This window comes from Conger conger, chromosome 17, assembly GCF_963514075.1.
Source record: "Conger conger chromosome 17, fConCon1.1, whole genome shotgun sequence".
Lineage (NCBI taxonomy): Eukaryota > Metazoa > Chordata > Actinopteri > Anguilliformes > Congridae > Conger > Conger conger.
The window spans coordinates 2,499,768-2,523,716 of NC_083776.1; the positions used below are offsets into that span (position 1 = coordinate 2,499,768).

The 23,949-nt window shown below is 45.7% G+C and overlaps 1 protein-coding gene across 1 annotated transcript; it reads left to right on the plus strand.

Moving 5' to 3' along the window:
* Positions 1-1,200: 1,200 nt before the first annotated feature.
* On the plus strand, positions 1,201-22,777 carry LOC133116515 (ubiquitin-protein ligase E3A-like). The gene is given in 12 exon segments (XM_061226152.1): positions 1,201-1,834; positions 4,417-4,461; positions 7,527-7,840; positions 9,566-10,815; positions 14,599-14,743; positions 15,273-15,478; positions 15,902-16,027; positions 16,029-16,067; positions 17,056-17,211; positions 17,321-17,394; positions 18,920-19,063; positions 20,747-22,777. Coding segments are annotated over 12 exon segments (2,697 nt in total). The 5' UTR covers positions 1,201-1,757; the 3' UTR covers positions 20,868-22,777.
* Positions 22,778-23,949: the final 1,172 nt, after the last annotated feature.

Sequence of the window (23,949 nt, forward strand, 5' to 3'; positions counted from 1 at the left end):
CCGGTGTGCTCGACTTGGATGCGTGACAGTGCTAGGCTACCTTTCATACTGCGCACTTTATTTGTTACATTTTTATTTCATTAGGGACTCAGCTTTTTAACTAAATAATTAGCAATTGCACACACAGGACAGGATTAAAGCAAAATTATTTCAATCATAATCACATGAGGTTCTTTCAGTTTATTTTTTATTTTTTTCTCTTTTTATTGGTACTGGAGTGCCGTTATACTGAACTGTATAGAAAAGACATCTCCTATTTGCAAAGGATTTGCAAAATTCATTATCACCTTGTTATAACAAACATTGGATGTATATGCTTGTGTCAATATCAGAAAACATACACCGCATGCAAAAATGTGTTGGCTTCTTCAAGCACAAAATCCTGGAGTGGTGAGAGGACAAACTTGAGGTGTTGATGCATGCAGATCCTCTACAACAGAAGGGGAATCCATCCATTGCTCACCACCTCCTCAAGCAGATTCTGGTTCAGGCTCTGGTCCTTTTCCACTTTAAGTGAAAACAAACAAGGTATGCTCGCACTGCTCGATAGAGGAGTTGATCTGTCTCTCTTGGAACTATACTTTTTATCCCTTAGAAATTACGGTACTTCGGTCGCAGGTCATTGCACTTGTATTTGCATAGGAAGTCCCTGGACAGATAGCCTCTGCAAAATGCCAGTAAAGTAAAAATAATAAGCAATGAATCACGAGGAAATGTTTATGACCTTAAGACTGACACCTGGTGGTGAGAACAGACACTACACAGAGCCTCTTTTTCCATTGCCGTTAACAGTTTATATTTCCATTTAAATAACATGAACAAACTGCCCGCAACTACAACTATATATGCACATAAAATTAAATAAGTGCACGTTGTGGGATACATTATACATCGGAATTATATATAGATAACTATATTGACGCTATTCAAATTCTCATTTAATAGATTTTCATTTAGAACTGGGATTTGTTTATCAGTCATTCGGTTTGTGTTATCTTGAAGTGAGGGAATGTTTTGATTATGTCTTGCAATAAATATAACTAACGAAAAAAACGACACTTCCCATATTCCCTTTCACCTACCATCATTTTACCATTTTTGAAACATTGGCAGATTGCCAGGCTATCTTAGCACAAGACTCGCAGGGGGTGAGTTGTCGCCGTGAAATGGCTGATTCCACATAATTATATTTTCCCCTAAATTCGCAAGTAATTAGTAACTCTAGGCTAGATGGCAACAAGCAAAATCCATGAAGGTAGCTCGCCAGGTTGCCGAACTTGTTTAGGGAGGCAATGCAATATCGCCATGTAGGCAGCCACCGAGCTAGTCAGTTTGGGAAAAGTAGCAATCTATTAATGTAGCCTCCACGTTTGTTCTGTCATTACTGGGCATCGTAAGGATGCTTCCACCACAGCTGTCCTTCTACGATACAGATCCCTGCTAATTTGTCTCACTAAGTATTAAGAAGGAAGAAGGATTTTATGAACCAGGCAGTCAGTCACAGGAACGCTGCATGCTGGGATAGGTCCCCTTGTGCACTGCACAGCAAGCCCTCTGAAACCAAGATGGCAGAGATTATTTTATGGAAAACACCGAGTGGAACAGGCCCGAAATGAAACATCAGCTCCCAGCCAAAGCAAGAAAACAACCCGGACCGCACCTGCAGCAATAACAAGTATTGGTGAATTCGTGTTCAGAGGGACTTGTACACCCACACAATACACACGCTCACGCACAACTGAGAGAGAAAGTCTCGTATGAATTCCGCCGAGAAGCAGGACTGTGAGTGTGCGCCACCACAGGCCGAATCTACCCCTGCAGGAGGAATAGACAGGTCGGTAAGGGGTTTGGGAGAGCGTCGGGGATTTCAGGGAAACAGGCGAGCCAGAAAAGCAGCGAGTCTACCGGTTGCAAACGGCTAGCTCGCAAGTTAGCGGTCTCCAATCAAAAAAAAAAAATGTCCGCATTTATTCTGTATCGCAGCTGTTTGTTTTAAACACCGTCTATGAAATGTGTCATTCGTGCTTTGCTTTAAAACCATGTTACTGCGATGCCGTTTATATCTGCACGATTCTCTTGGTTCGGTTGACAGTTGTGCAGTAGATTGCTAGCTGGCTAATTTAGCGACGTAGCAAGCTAGCATTAGGCCAGAAAGTGTGATTTAGCTACCCATGAACTGTTGTGTAGAAAGCTAGATTTAGCAGCCTTGGTTGTCTGCTGGCTAACTAATTGCATGATCTTATAGCTATCAGCCAAAACTTACACCAGTGACTGGAAATCACTTCGTTGTTCGCAGTAAAGTGCATGTCAATGTGGCTCTGTCAGTCACACGGCGTAACGTTACCCAAGACAGCTAGCGAGGGTTTACCGGTAGTATTTGGGTGGCATTTAACGTTACGGTCTCGCCGAGTCCGACTCCGCTGTTCAGCGAGATGGTATATTCTCACTCTATTTGAAGGAGACCCGAGTAGCCTTTCCTTACTTGAATTTAAAGTGGCTTTTCCCGCCTAAGTGAAGTCTAATCCTGTCAAGCGAAGACATTGATAAGGGATGATTTGCGAAAACGAGTTGGTGGGGTAGACCTCCACTTTAGCGTGCATCTTGCTCCGTTGTAGTGTTAGATAGCACATAGCATTGTATTCTTGTTATGTGACTGCAATTTTCTAACTGAAATTGATTTGCCTTACCAAAAACCTGTAGAGAAGACTGGGAAACCGGTAGCTGGCTAGTTATGTTTAATGTTAGCCACCTAAGTTAGCCAAGTTAAAATGTGTTTTGTTATGTTATGGTTGTTTTCTGGTATTAAGTACTTTAACATTAATTATATCAGATGCAGAGCAGTTTTTTGTGGCTTTTTTTTACATTACTGTAAAATGCGATATTTTTTCGTAAGAAGGTGGCTTTCTCCGAATCGAAGCTGTTTGGAATAACAGTTGATTTAATGATAATGATGATTACATATAACGTTCGCTAACTATAACGGTATAGTAATTATCCATTTATCTGGTTGTCACACGCAGAAATTCAAGGATTGCATTTCCTAGTTTGTTTTTTCAGTTTCATTTTTAATATTCACGCAAGCATTGTCATTTATGCTGGTGCAGGTACAGTAGACCCGATGTCCTGCGCTATGTGACAGGGACTTACCTGACGGCAATAACCTCCTTCAGTCTAAAGGTGGCCTTGTAAGGTAGTGGCCTTGTAAGGTAGTGGCCTTGTAAGGTAGCAGCCATGCACAGTCAGGCGTTTTTCATTTCTCTGTGTGCAGTGCTGAAAGCACTAACTTTGTATTTTGCATCCATCCATAATTCATTCTGAAGTCCTGCTAACTCTAGGCTCGAGACTGAATTCAGAAGTTCATAGCATTTTGTGTCAAAAGGGAAATTGCAAGTGTTCTGTATTCTTCAAATGCAGTGAAGTCCCCGGTGATAAAATGTTTTATTCTATTGAATTTTAGGGCACTTTCACACCAAGGCCACACAGACATGCGATACACATCAGGGTGTTGAATCAAACTATTTCACTGTGCGCTTATTTTGTTCAGGACAGAATGTATTAAGCAAAACACAAACTGAGCACACTCACTTTTTGCTGCCAATAGTTCACGGGAGTACTTTTCTAGAGATCCCGTGAAGAGTTATCCAGAATCAGCCCAATGTTAGTTGCTCTCAAGGTTGTATACCAGGAGATTTTGCATTATTCATTTTAATTGGCTGCAGGCGGTTCCTCATGGACTGTGAAATGCCACTTGAAACATTTCTTCCATTTCAGTCTGGTGTTCTAAGAGTGTTTGCTCAGTAAGCAGATTGCTACTTTCATATCTGAAAGTGTGGTTATGCCACATTCCTGCAACCAGAAGTACAGCAGACTCATAACCAACTTGGAAAGTGTTAACAAGATGAGTCGGGGCTACAATTCTTTTGCCAACGCAAGCTTTGCATTTCCACTGTCGTGAACTAGATCTTCAACAAACTCCCCTGTCTGTCATCTCATGATTGAAAGCAGGCCAGCAGTATTGTTTGCATGAATGAAACATTGTAAATTATTTTAATTTCATGACCTGTGCTTATGACATATCATGACATTTATAATTATATATGAAAGTCTGCTTATTCTATATGCACCCCTGGCATTTTGTTGTTAGGAGGGCAGCCTGTAGTCTAGTGGCTAAGGTGCATGAGTGAGACCGTGGGATGTTGGTGGTTCAAGCCCCCAGTGTAGCCACAATAAAATCTCCACAGCTATTGGGCCCTTAACCCCACATTGCTCCTGGGGAGATTGTCCCCTGCTTAGTCAGTCTTATCAACTGTAAGTTGCTTTGGATAAAAGCGTCAGCAAAATAGGTAATCATAACTGTTTGCCTGTGCACTCCCTCCTCAGTAATCGGTGTTCCGACTGCTTTCTCTCGTTTTGCAGATCACTAGAGGAGTCTGACGGCGAAAACCCTCAAGCAGGCCGAATGTGAGTGAACGCCGTTGGCCCTTGTTTTTGCGACACCTTGTCACATTCCTTCACGTGCATTTGCCATCTTAACATCTGAAAACTGTCGGTCTCCTACTGCGATGCACATTCCAGCGATATACTGATAAACTCATGTTTGTGTCATGTTTCTTACTTACCAAATGGAATAGTTTGATACTGTGTGCTTATCTGTGCTTGGGAAATATAACTCTCAATAGTTATGAAACCCCTCAAAGTGCGAACAATTCTGGAGCCGATATTTATAACCAATATTTGGCTGTCCGCATTGGTCGATCCTGGCTCCTCTCCCAGAGGAAGTGGGTTTGCACAGATGTAAACTTAAGAAGTAAAAATGTCGTGTCAACAAATTATTTGTATTACAAAATCTCCGCTAGCTTGCTTTACTATAAAGCAGGGAGCGCTGTCCGAGAAAGATACTGAGTTTCTGCCCGGGTTGCTTGTGTGTTCTGCTGGTAAAACTGACACGTGAATAAGTTATAAGAGTGTCTCAAATTGTAATTAAAGCCTTTAAAATGATTTACAATTATTAAAAATTGAGTTAGACTGGGTGAACCTCTTTCTATTGCACGATGCATTTGATTTTGTCATTTCATATTTAGTTATATCAACTTGATGGTTCCCAAACACGTCTTGCTAGGTGTCATTGGTGATTAGTAAACGTGTCTCCATTCATGTGTCCTTACTGGCCTCATCAATGTGCCTTTTGAAATACTCCATGCTTTCGTTTTCATTCGCTGCTGTTGCTGTATGACAGTAAACGACTGGAAAAAATGGATTCCCGGTTTTCAGGAAAATGTTTTCAGAATTGGGGAACTATAAAAGAAGTTCATGAATCTCTTTGGAACCAAGTAATATAAAACTCCATGCTACAGTGGGCTTCTTGATCGTCAAAAATGGCTTCAAAAAAAAAAAAAAAAAAAAAAATGCTTTCCCTCTGCTGGAAATGGGTTCTTTGTGAATCCTTTTTTCTCAATTTTATTTAAATATGTTTGCGCTTCTTTGTGCCAGTGGCTTGGGCCACTCCGGGTTGTTTTGGCTGTGGCACCCAACCTGTGCCAGGGGCCAAACCCTTCTGACTGATGCTGCCTGGGACCACCAGCAAACACCTTCCAAAAAGGATTTTGAAATGCAAAAAAACATCTAAATTGGACACTAGGATGAATGTTACAGCCCAGGGTCAATCTCCTTCTCTTCTTGTCAGGCATTTTGTCTGCCTGCGTTTTTGTATTTAGTGGGTGGAATATAAAATCACAGGTGTGTTTGTGTTTGGCTGGCAGAATATAAAATGACAAGTGTTTTTGTGTTTAGCTAGCAGAATATATAATCAGTTGTTTTTGTGTTTGGCTAGCAGGATATAAAATCTGTCGTTTTTGTGTTTGGCTAGGAGGATATAAAATCACAGGTGTTTTTGTGTTCGGCTAGCAGGATATAAAATCAGGCGTTTTTGTGTTTGGCTAGCAGGATATAAAATCGCAGCCGTTTTTGTGTTTGGCGGCCGGAGGAACCGAACGACCGCTGGCGATCTGTTGGTCTGCAGGGCGGAATCGTTGCTCGCGGTATTAGCACTCTATGGCGCTGCTCTCTCGCGGTCATCACCGACCCTGTTACTGCAGCCGCCTCCGGCTTCGATCAGTCGATCGCTGGGCTATTGATCCCGGCGAGGAGTCAATGGGATCAGTCTCGCCTCCTGATCAGCTCTGGATAGACAGCGTCGGCATCTAAGAGCTTCGCAGGAGAAAGTTCTCAGAATTATTGTTATAGTGCATTTGCAAGCACTGTGTGAATCATATTTTACGGTCATACGGCATACGTGCAAAAATAAAATGTTTAGGCGGGGAGGCTCCTGGAATGTTGCCATTATCAGTGGTTCAGATTTTAAATGTCATTTTGTGTAAATGTCAGTATGCTATCCCATCCGATGTAAGGTTAAAACAGTTGAACGCATTGCTGTAGAAGTACTGTAGTCAACGTTTCCTCAGGCTAATGGAATGGTAATTGCAGCATCAGTTTCCATCAGAAGAACCTGATGGACAAGGGCCATTTTTTTAACGCACGGGCTGAAAGCATGGAAACGTCATTCCCGTTGTGCTAACCTTTAACTTAATGCTCTACTAATGTTCCACCGGCTTCCTGTCAGAGTTGCTTTGTAATAACTTCATTGCTTCATTTATTAATAAATCTGTTCACAAAACAAAAGCGTTATAAATACAAAATTGTCATAAAAATAAGAAATGAACCATACGTTGGTTAGAATTTCAATGTGCATTGAATGTGTGATCATTTTTGTCTCGATCGCCTATTGGTTGGTAAATTGGGCAATGCTGGTTTTCGTCATTCTTTGAAATAAAATTTAGCTTCACGTCTTCAACTAGCAAAGCCAAGAGTATAAGATGTACAATGGAAACTATAATATTGGTTAATTCTGTTCTTCACATGTTTGCTTGACTATAAAGCATAAATGTGTTTTAGCTATGTTTTTCTTTTTTTCATTGATTTGGGGTGAATGTATTATATTAAACTTTTTTTTATCACGAAAGACATGAACAAGTTTTCATTGTGATTTGTAAAAGAAAGGGCAGTGTTGTCATTCTTGCTTTGGCCAGCATAAAATTAATGTAAATAAATCATCCTTGACGGTCATAATCATGGACTTGGTCTGTCTTTGAGGCGAAAGACCCCCTTGTCTCTGCAACTTTAGAGAGATCTTGCCCGGCCTTGGAACCAAGATCAGAAGATCAGCCTCTTTACATGTTGCCAATTACCTGTTTTATTTGTGGTTTGTTGACAGCTTCGGCTACATAATATTTCTCTGCAGTCTGCGAGAGAAATCTATGGCGCCGTGAGTCTGCCCGTTGTGGGCTTTGGCCCGACCGTGTGCACTGTATGCTCAGTTGAAGTGAATGTTGTCGATATGTTGTGTACTGCCCGCCCTCCATTTTTCCCCTCCACAAAGCGGGGAAGCAATGAAGTTGACGGTGGATTGGGCCGCCTGCCCCGGTGGGCCCTACTAATCCCTGTGCTTCCTGTTTGAATGTCTGCCCCAGGAAGCGAGCTGCTGCAAAGCATCTAATAGAACGCTACTACCACCAGTTAACCGAAGGCTGCGGAAGTCAGTCCTGCACGAATGAGTGCTGTGCTTCCTGGCCCGGGTTCCGTCGCATGGATAACAATGCGGCCGCCGTCAAGGCCCTCGAGCTGTACAAGGTTAACACCAAACTCTGTGATCCCCATCCCTCCAAGAAAGGAGCCAGCGCCGCTTACCTAGGGAACAGCGCCAAGGGACCGCGCCACAACTCCGCCTGCAGCGACCGGAAGATGAACCGCAAGGCCCCGCACCCCGCCAGAGACGACTTCAGAGGTGGGGTTCCCCCGGAACGTGCTGTACTTTCCCGATCCTCGCACAGCACATTCGGGTTTTGCGTTCGTTGCCTGAAAGCTTATTGAATAGTCAAGAAGGCTGAATTGATGGTTATTGAGTCATGGTACGCCATCAGTGGTGTAACCTTTACCTCCACATTACCTTCAGTGTGTGCGATGATGGACTTAGGGGGCCAACATTGGCTCAGGCGGTAAGAGCGGCCGTCTGGCAGTCGGAGGGTTGCCGGTTCGATTCCACCCTGGGTGTGTCAAAGTGTCCCTGAGCAAGACACCTAACCCCCAAAATGCTCCTGATGAGCTGGTTGGTGCCTTGCATGGCAGCCAACCGCCGTTGGTGTGTGTGAGTGTGTGTATGAATGGGTGAATGAGAATCATCAATTGTACAGCGCTTTGGATAAAGGCACTATATTAATGCCAACCATTTACCGTTTACCAAGTAGTGGTATGTAGTAGACCATAGCAGCCATAAAGTTAATTCATGATTTTGACTCCAGGGCTTTGCTTTCTTTTGGTGGGTATTAATGTGGGTTTGTCAAGTCAAATATCGCAGGTTGCATTTAGTGTTCTTTTAAACCTTTCATATTTATGACCCTGCCCTGCAATGGATTGGTGACCTATCCAGGGTATATTCCTGCCTCTCGCCCAGTGCATGCTGGGATAGGCTGAAACCACCCCACACACACACACACACACACACACACACACACACACACACACACACACACACGACTAGGAATAAACGGGTTAGATATGGCCAGGATGGATGGATACTTTTGACACAACAAGATCGACAGTCACTGGCACACAGCAAGAGATATGTACACGAAGCAGGTTGTGCTTAATAATTTGAAATGATGCAGCCATGTTGCTGATTTTGTTAAGCAGCCTGCTTTGGGTCTCTTTTTTCGAACCTGTGATTCAACGGCTCTCTAATAAAAATGTATTGGCTGTGCTTTGCACTCTACCTCCAGTGGGGGTGATGTATATATCGCCCGTGAGTCATGTTCACAGTTGCAGTGCTGCGTACCTGCGCTGGCAGTCGTGTGTGTGTGTGTGTGTGTGTGTGTGTGTGTGTGTGTGTGTGTGTGTGTGTGTGTGTGTGTGTGTGTGTGTGTGTGTGTGTGTGTGTGTGTGTGTGTGTGTGTGTGTGTGTGTGTGTGTGTGTGTGGTCGGAAATTTGGCAGCTAAGCTGTAGGAGGAAATAAAGCAGATTTGGAACCGTTTCAGTACTGCCGAATGATAGACTCAGCAGGGGAATGTTCAGTGAACTATGGGGACTTTCCTGCTGCCATACGGCTGGTTTAATCTTAGTTTAAGACTAAATTTATATTGTGGTATTGCTTGGGTGGAGGTTAATTCTTGTCGCAAATGTTCAGTGGACATTTAAATGTTCAGTGGACATTAGGGTGTCCTAAGAATATCGTCTAATCCATAATCCAATCCAGTGACATGCAGGTTTGGCTACATGGGGTGGGGAGTATTCCCAGGGCATTGCTGCAAAAGAGCATGCATGCTCACTCAACCTGGCCTGCATAAATAAAGATTAATAACAGGAAATGTATTTATTTTTAATTTTGTATATATCTTTTATAGCAACCCTATTGGCATAACTACTATCTTGCTAGTTAGGGCAGTGGCCTTCTTATATATTTCCCTCACGTTATCATTTCTCTTAAACTTTGTGTTGTGTTGTTTTTTTTGCCAGACTTGAGTTTCCTGACGGAGGAGAAGGTGTACGAGATCCTGGACTCCTGCTCGGAGAAGGAGGACTACTCGCCCCTGATCCGCGTCATCGGGCGCGTCTTCTCCAGCTCCGAGGGCCTGGTCCAGAGCTTCCGCAAGGCCAAGCAGCACACCAAGGAGGAGCTGAAGTCCCTCCAGGCCAAGGACGAGGACAAGGACGAGGACGAGAAGGAGAACGCCGCCTGCTCCGCCGCGGCCATGGAGGAGGACTCTGAGGCGTCCTCCTCCAGGACGGGCGACGGCGGCACGCCGGGGGACAACAACGTCCAAAAGCTGGGGCCCGACGAGGTGTCGGTGGACGTGGAGGCGGTGCGCCGGGTCTACGAGAAGCTGCTGTCCAACGAGAAGGTGGAGGCGGCCTTCCTCAACGCGCTGGTGTACCTGTCGCCCAACGTGGAGTGCGACCTCGCCTACCACAACGTGTACTCGCGCGACCCCAACTACCTGAACCTGTTCGTCATCGTGATGGAGAACAGCAACCTGCACAGCCCCGAGTACCTGGAGGTCGCGCTGCCGCTGTTCTGCAAGGCCATGAGCAAGCTGCCGCTCCCCGCCCTGGCCAAGCTGACGCGCCTGTGGGCGCGCTACACCGCCGCGCAGCTCCGCCGCATGACCGAGACCTTCCAGCAGCTCATCACCTACAAGGTGATCAGCAACGAGTTCGGCAGCCGCAACCTGGTGAACGACGACGACGCGGTGGTGGCCGCCACGCGGTGCCTGAAGGTGGTCTACTACGCCAACGTGCTGGGCGGCGAGCTGGACCCGCCGCAGGACGAGGACGAGGACGACGAGCCCGTGGCGGAGTCCAGCGAGCTGACGCTGCAGGAGCTGCTCGGCGACGAGCGGAGGAACAAGAAGGGGCCGCGCGTCGACCCGCTGGAGACCGAGCTGGGCGCCAAGACCACGGACTGCCGCCGGCCGCTCGTCCCCTTCGAGGAGTTCGTCAACGAGCCGCTGAACGACGTGCTGGAGATGGACAAGGACTACACCTTCTTCAAGGTGGAGGCGGAGAACAAGTTCTCCTTCATGACGTGCCCCTTCATCCTCAACGCCGTCACCAAGAACCTGGGCCTGTACTACGACAACCGCATCCGCATGTACAGCGAGCGCCGCATCACCGTGCTGTACAGCCTGGTGCAGGGCCAGCAGCTCAACCCCTACCTGCGCCTCAAGGTGCGCCGCGACCACATCATCGACGACGCTCTGGTCAGGGTGAGTCACGCCCCCCGCCCGTTTCCTTGACGACACTCGACCCTGCGGTGGGAAGTAGAGGCCGGTTAACTGGAAGCAGTGTTGCCACTGGAAATCGTTTTGTCCAACCACGTGGGTTTTGCAAGGGTTTCTCCAGTTTATGGCGCAACGCCGTGTGTTTATACTAGGGGTCGGCAACCCTGGTCCCGGAGAGCCGCAGGGTGTGCTGGCTTTCGTCTCCACCTTAAAATAAGCAAGCGACTCAGACCCAAGAAACCAGGTGAGGTGAGTTAACTGTGTAATCAACGGCTTTCATTGATCAATTAATGCCAAGCAACAACGAAAGCCAGCACACCCTGCGGCTCTCCAGGACCAGGGTTGCCGACCCCTGGTTTATACGCACACACACACACACACGCGCACACATGCACTTATGCTTGCCAGTGTGTGCACACGCCTGATTCTTGGAACTTTCTTACAGCTGATTCAGCCCACAGTAGATTTTTTAATTTGCCTGATGTTCATGTCAGTTATGCATTTACAGTTTGGTATCGATGAGTTGGGGTAGTGAACAACACCTTAACAGACTGCCATATCACCCCTTGAAACGACTGAAAGGACTGAAGACATACATTTTACAAGCTGACGTGAAAGCGAAAGTAAAAGCTTGTGTACATGAGTTTCGCGCCACAATATGAGCAGTATGGCAAAAGATTATTGTTCTCCCGATAGTTGTGTTGAGGAGAAAATGTTTTGCAATGTTCACATTGCTCATTTGTTTCCTCAAAGTTATTCTGAGCCAGCAGACCCATTTGCCTCTAAGCAAACACATAGCTTTAAAAAAAATAAAGTTAGATTTCAGCAGCCGTGCCAGAATTTTAGCAGTGGCGCCTCTGTGTTGGGGAAACACTAGGCCGTGAGGCTTGTTCCAGCTCTGCAGCATTTTGTCATGGCCGTAGCTGATAATATATGGTGCCTAGCTAGTTTGTATTCATGTCCCGAGCGTGAACATTTTCCATAACCACTTCCAGGGTGTGTGACTCACAGTGGACTGGATCGCTTTTCTGAGATTGCTGAATTATCAGTGTTACTAAAATAACTATGCCCTGCAGTTATTATCTGTCCTACCTTTTGTTAATTTCTGTGCGCCACATTTATGGTTTTGATTTTGATAGCTGTTTTCTTTAAGCTGTTTGTCACAGTAAGCTGTTTGTATTGCTTTTATTTTATTCGCTTTAATATTATTTGGGCAAGCGCTGTCATGGACATCATAGTAGCTTTTTTTGCCTGCAAAATGCCGTGGACTTTGGCGATTGCTTCTGGAGATGAAACCGTAATCACTAGTGCAAGTCACATGACCAGTTTGACTTGGTACACATGTTTCACAATTCGTTTTTTGACAGTTTTTTCAGTTAGAATTTGAATCTGGATTCCATGGGCATTGTGAATGAAAGATGACTGTGTTGCTGTTTGCTGCTGACAGCTGTAGAGTTGCAGGTTGTCTTCTGCACTATTATTCTGTTACCTGTGTTTATTGCCAGGGCTTTTTTCTGTACAAGCTGTTGGGAGTGTCCTTGGAGAAGCCATACCCTTGAGCTGTTTTAGATTAAACAGTTAGACTGATGCAGCTTTCTTGTCATAATGTTAGGGGTGGAAGGCGTGTACAAAAAATCATTACTTTTTGTGGTTCTATCATGTATATGCACATATACATGATATTCTGGTGGTGTTTTAATCCATATGTTAATAACATGACTAATTTGGAAGTCATTTGCTTGTTTGTTTTAAGAACTTATAAGTTTATATGAGAATGCAAATGTAAATGCATTGTGCTCAGTTTGAATAACCGTTTTTTTGGGGGGTTTTTTTAATCGGGTGAAGTAGGGGCATGTGATTTCATGCACAAGCTTTATTTATACTTTATACACACCAATATTTATACACATTATATTCTATTCAGTACATTTGTTACTAATTTATAACGTGAGACCATGGTTAGCTCAATTCATTATGAAGTAAAGTAACTGAAGTACTAGACCACTTTTCAGATAAAAACATGATTGAGGAATTGCCTGAAGAGCCAGAAGCAAGTGAGAAATCTGCAGATGAACTGTGGCAAGTTCTCCCGTATGCTTGGAACATCCTAACAGATTTTTCTATTTACCTGCAGGACAGTGTACCTAAGAGAACTGATGCAGTTTTTAAAGGCGAAGGGGTGGTCACAACAAGTATTGCTTTGATTTAGTTTATAAACGTTCACTGCTCTTTATATCTTTTTTTGAAGACATCTTCGCTGTACGGATTTTTAATATGTGCCTAAAACGCTTGCCCAGTACCGTGTGTTCTAGGGTGTCGGTTAAGAAGGCAACATTACCATCAACTTGTAATAGAGAGGTACTCCAGTGAGGAAAACACTTCACACCTGATCCAATTACAAGAGTCTTGTTTCTGCCGAAAGAGTGCCGCTACCCACAGAGTCTCAACGCCGCACTGAAACAACATTATTTACCGAGATCCTTTAAACCCTCTAAGAGGGGTTGTGCAAGTGCGCGTATCAGTACCAAGGTCGCCCACCTCATTAGGTAGAAAAGGAAAACTTTCCACTATCCGGCTACGTACTCCCTTTTGGTTTCTCTCTCAAGGCCTGGTTTGAAAACGGGCCCAGTCCTGTGATTTATTGGTGCCTGACTCACGCCACTGCTTGGCTAGCTCTGATCGGACTGAAGATTACCAGCGACTTGGAATAGGACAGAACATATTTTATATAACCTGTAAAAAATAAAATGTAACGGAAATAAAAACACGTTAACCCTTCAGGGGGAATCACTGTCCAGTTTTATTGCAGTTCTGCTTAAATATAGTGACACAGTCTGTTACCGGTAATTTTAGATATTGCTCCACCTAATAGAGGCGCTTCAAAGCAAGCGACACTGGCTAGCATGTACCTGGCTGGCAGTCGTGCCCGTGACAATATGACCTTACAGTCATGCACCTATCCAGATGGACTTCACAGAGATGGAGAACATTTGCGTTCGTCTCGGGACTCGTTGGAAACTCGCTGTCAATCTGGCCCACGGTCCTGGAGATTGACAGTGTTCACTCCTTCCAACTCCTCATCCAACTAGCCACCATTTCATTTTCTGTAAATTTACATATATTAAGAACTGCAGAATCATCTAGCTCTGGGGGCCAGGACATGTCCAAACACAGGCAAAGGCTGAATTAGCTCCTGCTGGTGAAGTTGAGCTTGTGTCTGGTTGAGTGCAGGGTAATTACTGATTCTGTGTTGCCCTGTTGTCACGGGTTAGGTTTGTTGGGTTAGTTTGTGGTTCGGTGCAGGGTAATTTCTGATTCTGTGTTGCCCTGTTGTCACGGGTTAGGTTTGTTGGGTTAGTTTGTGGTTCGGTGCAGGGTAATTACTGATTCTGTGTTGCCCTGTTGTCACGGGTTAGGTTTGTTCGGTTAGTTTGTGGTTCGGTGCAGGGTAATTACTGATTCTGTGTTGCCCTGTTGTAGTGGGTTAGGTTTGTTCGGTTAGTTTGTGGTTCGGTGCAGGGTAATTACTGATTCTGTGTTGCCCTGTTGTAGTGGGTTAGGTTTGTTGGGTTAGTTTGTGGTTCGGTGCAGGGTAATTTCTGATTCTGTGTTGCCCTGTTGTAGCCGTGAGGTTTGTTGTGTTAGCTAGTTTGTGGTTCAGTGCCGGGTAATTACTGACTCTGTGTTGCCCTGTTGTAGCCGTGAGGTTTGTCGGGTTAGTTTGTGGTTCGGTGCAGGGTAATTACTGATTTTGTTGCCCTTTCTCAGTTGGAGATGATCGCCATGGAGAACCCTGCGGACCTGAAGAAGCAGCTGTATGTGGAGTTTGAGGGGGAGCAGGGCGTCGATGAAGGAGGGGTTTCCAAAGAGTTCTTTCAGCTCGTTGTGGAGGAAATCTTCAACCCTGACATTGGTAAGAACCATTACGTTATATTACATTACATTATTGGCATTTGGCAGACCATCCAGAGCGCGACGTACAGTTGATTAGACTAAGCAGGAGACAATCCTCCCCTGGAGCAATGCAGGGTTAAGGGCCTTGCTCAAGGGCCCAACAGCTGTGCGGATCTTATTATGGCTACACTGGGATTAGAACCACCGTCCTTGCGCGTCCCAGTCATGTACCTTAACCACTACGCTACAGGCCGCCTATAACCATGAAAATATCAATCACATTAGTCATTTGTTATTCATCAGTCAGCTGCCCTTTTTAAGTTCAGAGTTAAAAACACCCATTTTTATTTTATTGGTCTCTGCTTTATTGGACTTGGGTCATTCTTGAAAGAGAGATTTCTAATCTCAGGGACACTAACCTGGTTAAATAAAGGTCAAATAATAAAGTTCAAGAGCGGTGGTTGGGGAGCGGAAGCTGTCTGCCTTCTGATTATTCTTGGGGCTCTCTGAACCGCATTCGCCCGTTTCTCTTGTCGCCCGTTTTGCAGGAATGTTCACGTACGACGAAGCCACTAAGCTGTTTTGGTTCAACCCGTCGTCGTTCGAGACCGAGGGCCAGTTCACCCTCATCGGCATCGTCCTGGGCCTGGCTATTTATAACAACTGCATCCTGGACGTGCACTTTCCCATGGTGGTGTACCGCAAGCTGATGGGCAAGAAGGGGACCTTCCGCGACCTTGCGGACTCTCATCCGGTACTTTTCCAACGTTGTCCGTGAATTTGTGCACTAAACTACACTCACGGGAGCGCTTTATTCGGTATTCATTAGATTTATCGTTGAATCTTCTGCTGCTGTAGCCTATCCACTTTGGTGCGTTGTGTGTGTTCGGAGATGCTCTTCTGTATACCGCTGTTGTGATGTGTGGTTATTTGCGTTATTGTCTTCTTCCTGTCAGCTCCTGACCTCCAGAAAGAGTTGTAGCAGTGTTTCCACAATGCAATACATGGGCGATTGAAAATGAACTGGGTACAATTGGCCACCAAAATTGGGAGAAAATGGGGGAAAAAATCTGAAACCTTTTTTTTTTTGTTTTTGTTTTTTGGTTTTGTAAAATGGAGTGGTTGTCTGTGTAAGGAAAATGTGTAAGGCGAGTTGAACTCGTTGGGTCCTCTGCAGGTCCTTCTCCAGAGTCTGAAGGAGCTCCTGGAGTACGAGGGCAGTGTGGAGGAGGACATGATGATCAGCTTTCAGATCTCCCAGACCGACCTGTTCGGAAACCCCCTCATGTACGACCTGCGGGAAAAACGGCGACAAGATTCCTGTCACCAACGAGAACAGGAAGGTGAGCGCTCCTTCTGTGTCTTCCCCCCCCCCCCCCGTGTCTCCCCCTCCCCCCCGTGTCTCTTGCACTGCGGGGTTGGGGTTTTAAGTCCCTCCGGTCTTTTGAGTGGCGGTTTACAGTTTGGCCCATGTTTTCTAATTATATCGCTTTGTCACACAGCCTCAGTTTGGGAGTGATAACTGTGTGAAATGAGGAAGTTATTTGGTTAAAAGAATCTCGTTCCCGTGGGCCGGAGCGGAAGCCCGTCGGTGGGCAGAGTGTACGAACAGAACCCTCCCATCAGGATGGGCTGTAAACCCTGCATTTTTTTTTAAAAATACGTTGTCGACTGTCTCGGGTTGAATTTAATAAGAGCACAGGGAGGAACAAAAATATAGATTTGTTCTGCTGACGAGGATGTTTTTAATGATGGCTGTAAATACGGTGCAGTCCGTCTGTATTTTCACTGTCAGTCAGACCACCAGACGCTGGGTATCTTCCCCGGTGATGCTGTGCCAGGCCTGGACTGCAGCCCTCTTCAGCTCCTGCTTATTTTAGGGGCTATTTCCCTTCAGTCTGGTCTTCAGCAAGTGAAATGCATGCTCAGTTGGATTGGTGTCTGGTGATTGACTTGGCCAGGCAAGAACATTCCATTTTCGGGCCAGAAAGAATGGTTGTACGTTTTGGATCATTGCCCTGCTGCCTGATGAAGCATTGACCAATCAGTTTTGATGCATTTTCTTGGATCTGAGCAGACAAGATGTTTCTGTATGCTTTGTCATTCATCGGGCTGCTGTCATCAGCAGTGACAACAACGGGTAGAATTCCTACACTGTTCACCCAGTGTGGATTTAAAAACCCTCAAATTAAAGCTAAAACTCTGCACTGTAGTCACGGTGATTTTATTTCAACTGTTTGTTTGCTGGAGTACAGAGCGAAAACAGCAAAAAATGTGTTGCTGTCCAAACGCTACCGACTGCACTGTACTCATTCTGTTTCTGCCTTTTAGGAGTTTGTGGCTCAGTATGCAGACTACATGCTGAATAAGAGCGTGGAGAAGCAGTTTAAGGCCTTCAGAAGAGGTTTTCACATGGTCACAAACGAGTCGCCTTTAAAGTATTTATTTCGCCCGGAGGAAATTGAACTACTTATCTGTGGAAGCAGGGTAAGAGAACCCCGCAGAAACGTTGGGCACTTTCAGCATTTTTCACGTGTTGAACCCCCCCCCCCCCCCTTCTTATTTTAAACGCTTGCTTGTTTTCTCCCAAACCCAGAATCTAGATTTTCAGGCACTTGAAGAAACGACAGAATACGACGGAGGCTACAACAGAGACTCCCGCATCATCAGGTAAGGGCATTTCACCAGTTTGCACGTGCAGTGCCATTGATAAAGCGGAGAGTCACTAGATTTTTTTTTATTAAATACATTTTATTTGTGTAGCGCTTTTCACAAAGAAGAAAAACAGTAAATACAAAATAATTCCAAAAAGTTCCAAGACCAAATCTGAACCCCCCCCCAAAAACCAAGACCAAATCTGAACCCCCCCGTTCAACCCTTTTTTGATTATGGTAGGCTTTTTCTTTGAGAATAGTACTCTGTCTACAACACGTTAAGGCAGGAAGTACATCTTAGGGGCTGCTGCTTAGTTGTGGCTTGACCTTTTTTTCTTTAACATCACCCAGTTATATCCATTTTTGCCTCCCCGCCACAAGCCCAGAGAATTGGTACACGCAAGTGAATCTGTGTACTTAACTTTGATTAACGATTCCGGGAAAGGAGGGCCTGAATTAAGCCAAATTATCACAAGCACCAAACGATTTGCAGAATGCCCTGAACATCAAAGCGGCACTTTTTTGGCAGTGAAGGGCTGGCGCTACTTTCTCTTTATTACTGATTGCTCTTTTAGTAAATCCCCTGCACTGTGGCTGCCGCAGAGGTCACAGAGGTCAGTGTGATCTTTAAATGTGCAATAGGTGAGATTTTTGTGTTTAAAAACTCCTTACAAGACCATTGTTCAACGTCAGCACGTTCACAGAGAAGGGGGAGTGATAAGCAGTGTTGTGGTTTGAGGGTGTCTGTTGCTGCAGTTCCTCTCTTGACTATTCGAAGTCCAAAATTACCTATTGTACCTTTAATACTCACTGTCCGCTAGCTCGTAGATCAATCGAGTTGTTGTACACCAATAATAATAGCCATTGGTTGCTTATAATGTATGAAGCAATATTTATTATTGTTGTTTTAATACAATCTATGGGACAGAATGAAAGGTTAAAGTAATGATGAGTGGTAACAGCCCGGGCAAACTATGTTGAAAAGACCGTGTGTAGGAAAAAGGATGATGATGAGGTTGATGAGGTTGATGAGGTTGATGAGGTTGATGAGGTTGATGAGGTTGATGAGGATGATGATGAGGTTAATGATGATGATGATGATGATGATGATGAGGTTGATATTGATGATGATGAGATTGATATTGATGATTATGATGAGATTGATGATGAGGTTGATGAGGTTGATGATGATGAGGTTGATGATGATTAGGTTGATGATGATGAGGTTGATGATGATGATGATGAGGAGGATGATGATGAGGATGATGATGAGGATGATGATGAGGATGATGATGAGGATGATGATGAGGATGATGAGGTTGATGAGGTTGATGATGATGAGATTGATGATGTTGATGATGATGATGAGGATGATGATGAGGATGATGATGAGGTTAATGATGAGGTTAATGATGATGATGATGATGATGATGATGAGGTTGATGATGAGGTTGATGAGGATGATGATGATGAGGTTGATGATGATGAGGTTGATGATGATGATGATGATGGTGGTGGTGCTGGTCTTCTTGCGCGCTCAGGGACTTCTGGGAGACGGTGCACTCGTTTGGGGAGGAGCAGAAGAGGCTGTTTCTGCAGTTCACCACCGGCACGGACCGAGCTCCCGTGGGGGGGCTGGGCAAACTGAAGATGATCATCGCAAAGAACGGCCCCGACACAGACAGGTGAGGGGCGGGGCGGGCAGGGGCGGGGCGGGGCGGGCAGGTGAGGGGCGGGGCGGGCAGGTGAGGGGCGGGGCGGGCAGGTGAGGGGCGGGTCGCACAGGTGAGGGGCGGGGCGGGCAGGTGAGGGGCGGGGCGGGCAGGTGAGGGGCGGGGCGGGCAGGTGAGGGGCGGGCCGGGCAGGTGAGGGGCGGGCAGGTGAGGGGCGGGTCCACAGGTGAGGGGTGGGCCAGGCTGGCTCAACTCATGGATACTCAATATCCCAAGGGGTTTTGGTTGACAAAATTTAGTTAGGGTTTTAATAGGGGCTCGAAACAATAGTGTAGCGGCCATTTTGATTGGTTGAAAAGGTATAAGGTCGAGAGTGCAATGTGGCACTCTTGGGTTTTTACGGTAGTTACACTTGAGTGCCCTTTGGTACTCTTGGCACTTAGAGTTAATGTAGTGTGTGCTATGGCAGGATGATTGGTTTGTATCCCTCTTACTTCTCGAGGTCCATGAACTGCGGGTTTCCCACCCTCTGTTGTCAAGTGTCAAGACCAAATCTGAACAGTCAGTAGCAATTGTTCAGTCAATAACCTGGGAGAAAAGAAAACCTGGGCCCGAATTAGATTTGAGGGCCTAATTTCAGTATCCACATTACAGTATTATCATATATAATGGCCATGCATCATCATATTAGCCTGCAAATGCGCTACATAATAGCTGTGCTAATGCATTTATTTTATAGAATGCATTATATTGTTTTGCCGCCCTCTCGTCGTAATGTTTAATTTGTGAAGGCTTCTGTAAGTAGCGCATAACCATTATTTATTTATGATTGTGTGACACTGAGGCTCTTGTTTGCTAATTGGTTGTTATTGCTTATTATCCTGCTGCTTGTAGAAACAAACCGGGGCACTTACAGCCCTTTGAATAACTACTGTGTACAGAAGTAATGTCTGTGTTGATTTGGCAGCAGAATAAAATGTCTGTTGCGTGCTGTACCACGTTACTGCCAGCACTTTCACATGGCCTGAAGTTAGCATGAGGGTACCTGTTTGTCCACATAAGAGTGAAACCAATAAATCGCAAAATTGGTGTGTAACTGAGCATACGCCCAGTTTGCAGGTTTAACTCCAGTCCTGGAGGGCCGCAGTGTCTGCAGGTTTAACTCCAGTCCTGGAGGGCCGCAGTGTCTGCAGGTTTAACTCCAGTCCTGGAGGGCAGCAGTGTCTGCAGGGTTTAACTCCAGTTTTGGAGGGCCACAGTGTCTGCAGGTTTAACTCCAGTCCTGGAGGGCAGCAGTGTCTGCAGGGTTTAACTCCAGTTTTGGAGGGCCACAGTGTCTGCTTGTTTAACTCCAGTCCTGGAGGGCCGCAGTGTCTGCAGGTTTAACTCCAGTTTTGGAGGGCCACAGTGTCTGCTGGTTTAACTCCAGTCCTGGAGGGCCGCAGCGTCTGCAGGTTTAACTCCAGTCCTGGAGGGCCGCAGTGTCTGCAGGTTTAACTCCAGTCCTGGAGGGCCGCAGTGTCTGCAGGTTCAACTCCAGTCCTGGAGGGGGCGCTGTGTCTGCAGGTTTCACTCCAGTCCTGGAGGGGGCGCTGTGTCTGCAGGTTTAGTGAGTGAGTTGGTGTGTAACGGCGAATGTCCTCTCCGTGTCCTCCCCCTCTCCCCCCCCCCCCCCCCCCCCCCCCTCCCTGGCAGGCTGCCCACGTCACACACCTGCTTCAACGTGCTCCTCCTGCCGGAGTACAGCACGCGGGAGAAGCTGCGGGAGAGGCTGCTGAAGGCCATCACCTACGCCAAGGGCTTCGGCATGCTGTGAGGGGACGGGGCGCCCAGGCCGCACGCTGCAAACCGCCAAACAAAAACACAGAGAAGCCAACCAAGCGAGGAAGGAGAGGGAGAATTTGAGCGGGAGAGCGCTGTCAGCCCAGTCTCCACCGCTGCGTTCCAGCTCCAGTCGGGCCGAGCCGGAACCACAGAGAAACCACCCACCGATCAAACACTTATTATTATTATTTTTTTTTTTTTTTTTTTTTTGGGGTCCCTTCTCTTGTGACTTTGTTGCATTTCCCCCCCCCCCCACCCCATCCCCCCGGTCCTTCCTTGTCTGTACAGAAAGATTTTTTTCTCTATTATTTATTTCACGGGTTAAATCAGATCAGTTCTTTTCCATGTCTGTTGAAAGGCTACTCGAACATCTTTTTCTTGTGGGGGTGGGAGAGGGGGACGACGGGAGGGGGAGGGAAAAAACAGTATTTGTAAAAAAAAAAAAGAAAAAAAGAAAAAGAAAAGCGGAATGGAAATCGGGTGGAGAAAAATGTAACCTTGTGGTCTCCAGCTCTGTCACGCCCACGCAGGGTGGTTCTCCAGGCGGGTCGCTCTGCTCCAGGTGACTAGGACCCACCGTGTTTGAGAAAATGCTGCTGTCTGATCTCCCATAGAGCCATTGAGTAACGGGAGGGATGTCCGTAACACTGAGAATTCACAGAGCCCCTTAGCCCCTTCGCCATCGCTCGCTCCTGCCCCCGACCCACGGTCTCACACACACACACACACACACAGCCGCCACGCACACGCACACACACACACACACACACACACACATACACACACGCACACACGCGCACACACACGCACACACGCACACACACACACACACAGCCGCCACACGCACACACACGCACACACACACACACACAGCCGCCACACGCACACACACGCACACACACACACACACAGCCGCCACACGCACACACACGCACACACACACACACACACAGCCGCCACGCGCCCGGCCATGTTTGGGCCTTTTACAGTTCATGGTTGCAAAAGGGATAGAGAGGACTTCTGTACGAAAAAAAAAAAAAAGAAAAAATATATTTTTTCGCCCCTGCAGGAGTCCCGAGGAGTAAAAGAGATTGATGTGTTGTTGTCATGCGTGTGAAAGTGCACTTAAGAAAATTCAGAATGTTAGCAAAGTGCATTATTTACTGCCTGTTACCGTAATGGTTTTTCTTTTTTTTTTCTTTTTTCTTTTTTTGGTAAACATCAAAACATCAATCGAAAGTCTTCCTTATTTACCAGCAGATTTATTTCAAGGCACCTAGGGTTACTCTGAGAAATATATTTTAAAAAAAGAAATAAAAATAAAAAATAGGTGAAGTATGTAGTTTGGATGTGCTGCCCAAACCGATAGACCTCCCTCATAAGGGCTGTTGAAATGATACGCTTGGTAGGTACAACCCTACACACTTTTCCTGGGATTAATTTTCAGAAACCGCTCTCTCGGACCTTAAGATGTCATTTAAATCTAGCTGGTCAAAGGTATGTAATTACTGTTTTAGCAGGGAACAGCGATACGTGCCAATTTAAATGCAGGAAGAAAGCTGCCAGAATTCATGTTCACTGTGTTTGTCTTGGGCTCTGTATCTATCACACAACTGCAGCCGAGAGACACCATTTTGGCTCCTACGTTTGGCTGGTGTCCTACGACTTGATTTGCGTTGAAGGTGTTTTGTGCTATGAGAATTGGATTGCAGCTTTGACCCGCACATATTTTGGATTGTTAATTAAAAAGATGTTTGTCTTTCTACTGTTCAGACGGCAAAACATTCTCAATGCTTTTTTGGAAAGATTTCGTAAGGAATGTTTTTTTTTGTTTGTTTTTTTTTCGGACTCTAGATATTAAATATTTTGAAAGCCAGTGGTGAAATGCCATCTACAATAGTACATTGAGCTGTGCTGTTTGTTTTAATATTTTAGTGGCTGTATCCCAGTTGAGTTACAGTTGCCCTGTGTTCTGACCAAGATGCTGTTCTGTGTCTGCGAGGAAGTCTGTCAAACAAATTGGATTGTACCACTATACCCCCACGCCCCCCACATTGGATTATACCACTATACTCACACATTCAGAAAAACTACACAAAACCGCCCCAACCCCCCCCTCCCCCGACTTTGGTCAGGCTGTGGGAATCACTGATTTTCTTTTCGTTTGTGTGTGTGTGTGTGTGTGGATTGTGCCGTTTTAATCTCCTACGCCCGTGGTTTTGTTACTGCTCACGGTGCACGACCCGAATGGCCTCTCAACCCGGAAGCCCAGCTAATTAAAAAAAAAAAAGTGACATTTAAGCTCGTTTGAGTTCTCCAGAGGGACGCGGTTAATTGTTTGTCGGTTTATCGGAGCGGAGTACTTCTCGGGGGGGGGGGTGGAGAGGGGAAAGGAGAAGAAAAAAAAACAAAACAAAGGAAACGGTGAAAGCGTGGTGTGTAATCATGATGCTAAATAAAAGTGACTGCATTTTTCATCATGTCCTTTGGGAAGAGTACATTTTGATTTAATTGTGGTCTGGCCAGGCTTCGTGATGGCGAGCCGGGCGGAGGAGGTGGTGCCGGTGTGGCGTCGAGCGGGAGCTGTGGCGTGTGTACCAGGGCAATGACGGGAAGAGCCTTTATCAAAGCCTTTTCCGTGTGAGGAGCCGTGTTCCTGTGTTCAGAAGCCCGACAGGAAGTCATAGTTGTGTGTTCACGCAGGCCTGTGAACGGAGGGTCACATCACTGCAGTTGTCACTGCAGTCGGCAGAACCAAAAAAAAAAAAAAAAAAAACGTTCTGCAATTTAACCTCATATTCACCGTTTCATTTCAAATCAAATTTGATGGAGTGCACAGCCAAAAGAACATACAATTGTACCACTATCCAAGGGCTGCCCTGTAATTATGAACTTCTGAATCTATTTAAATTATGGACAAATTAAGCATTACTCTGAACTATAAAAATGAAAAAAAAGTATATGAAAGGGGTCAATCATGGTGGCAATGAATGGCAAATGGTGCCTGTTAACCTTAAATCTAGTTTTTCAGCTGATACGCAGTAGATGCTGGTCAAATGAGAGGAAAGTTGCTG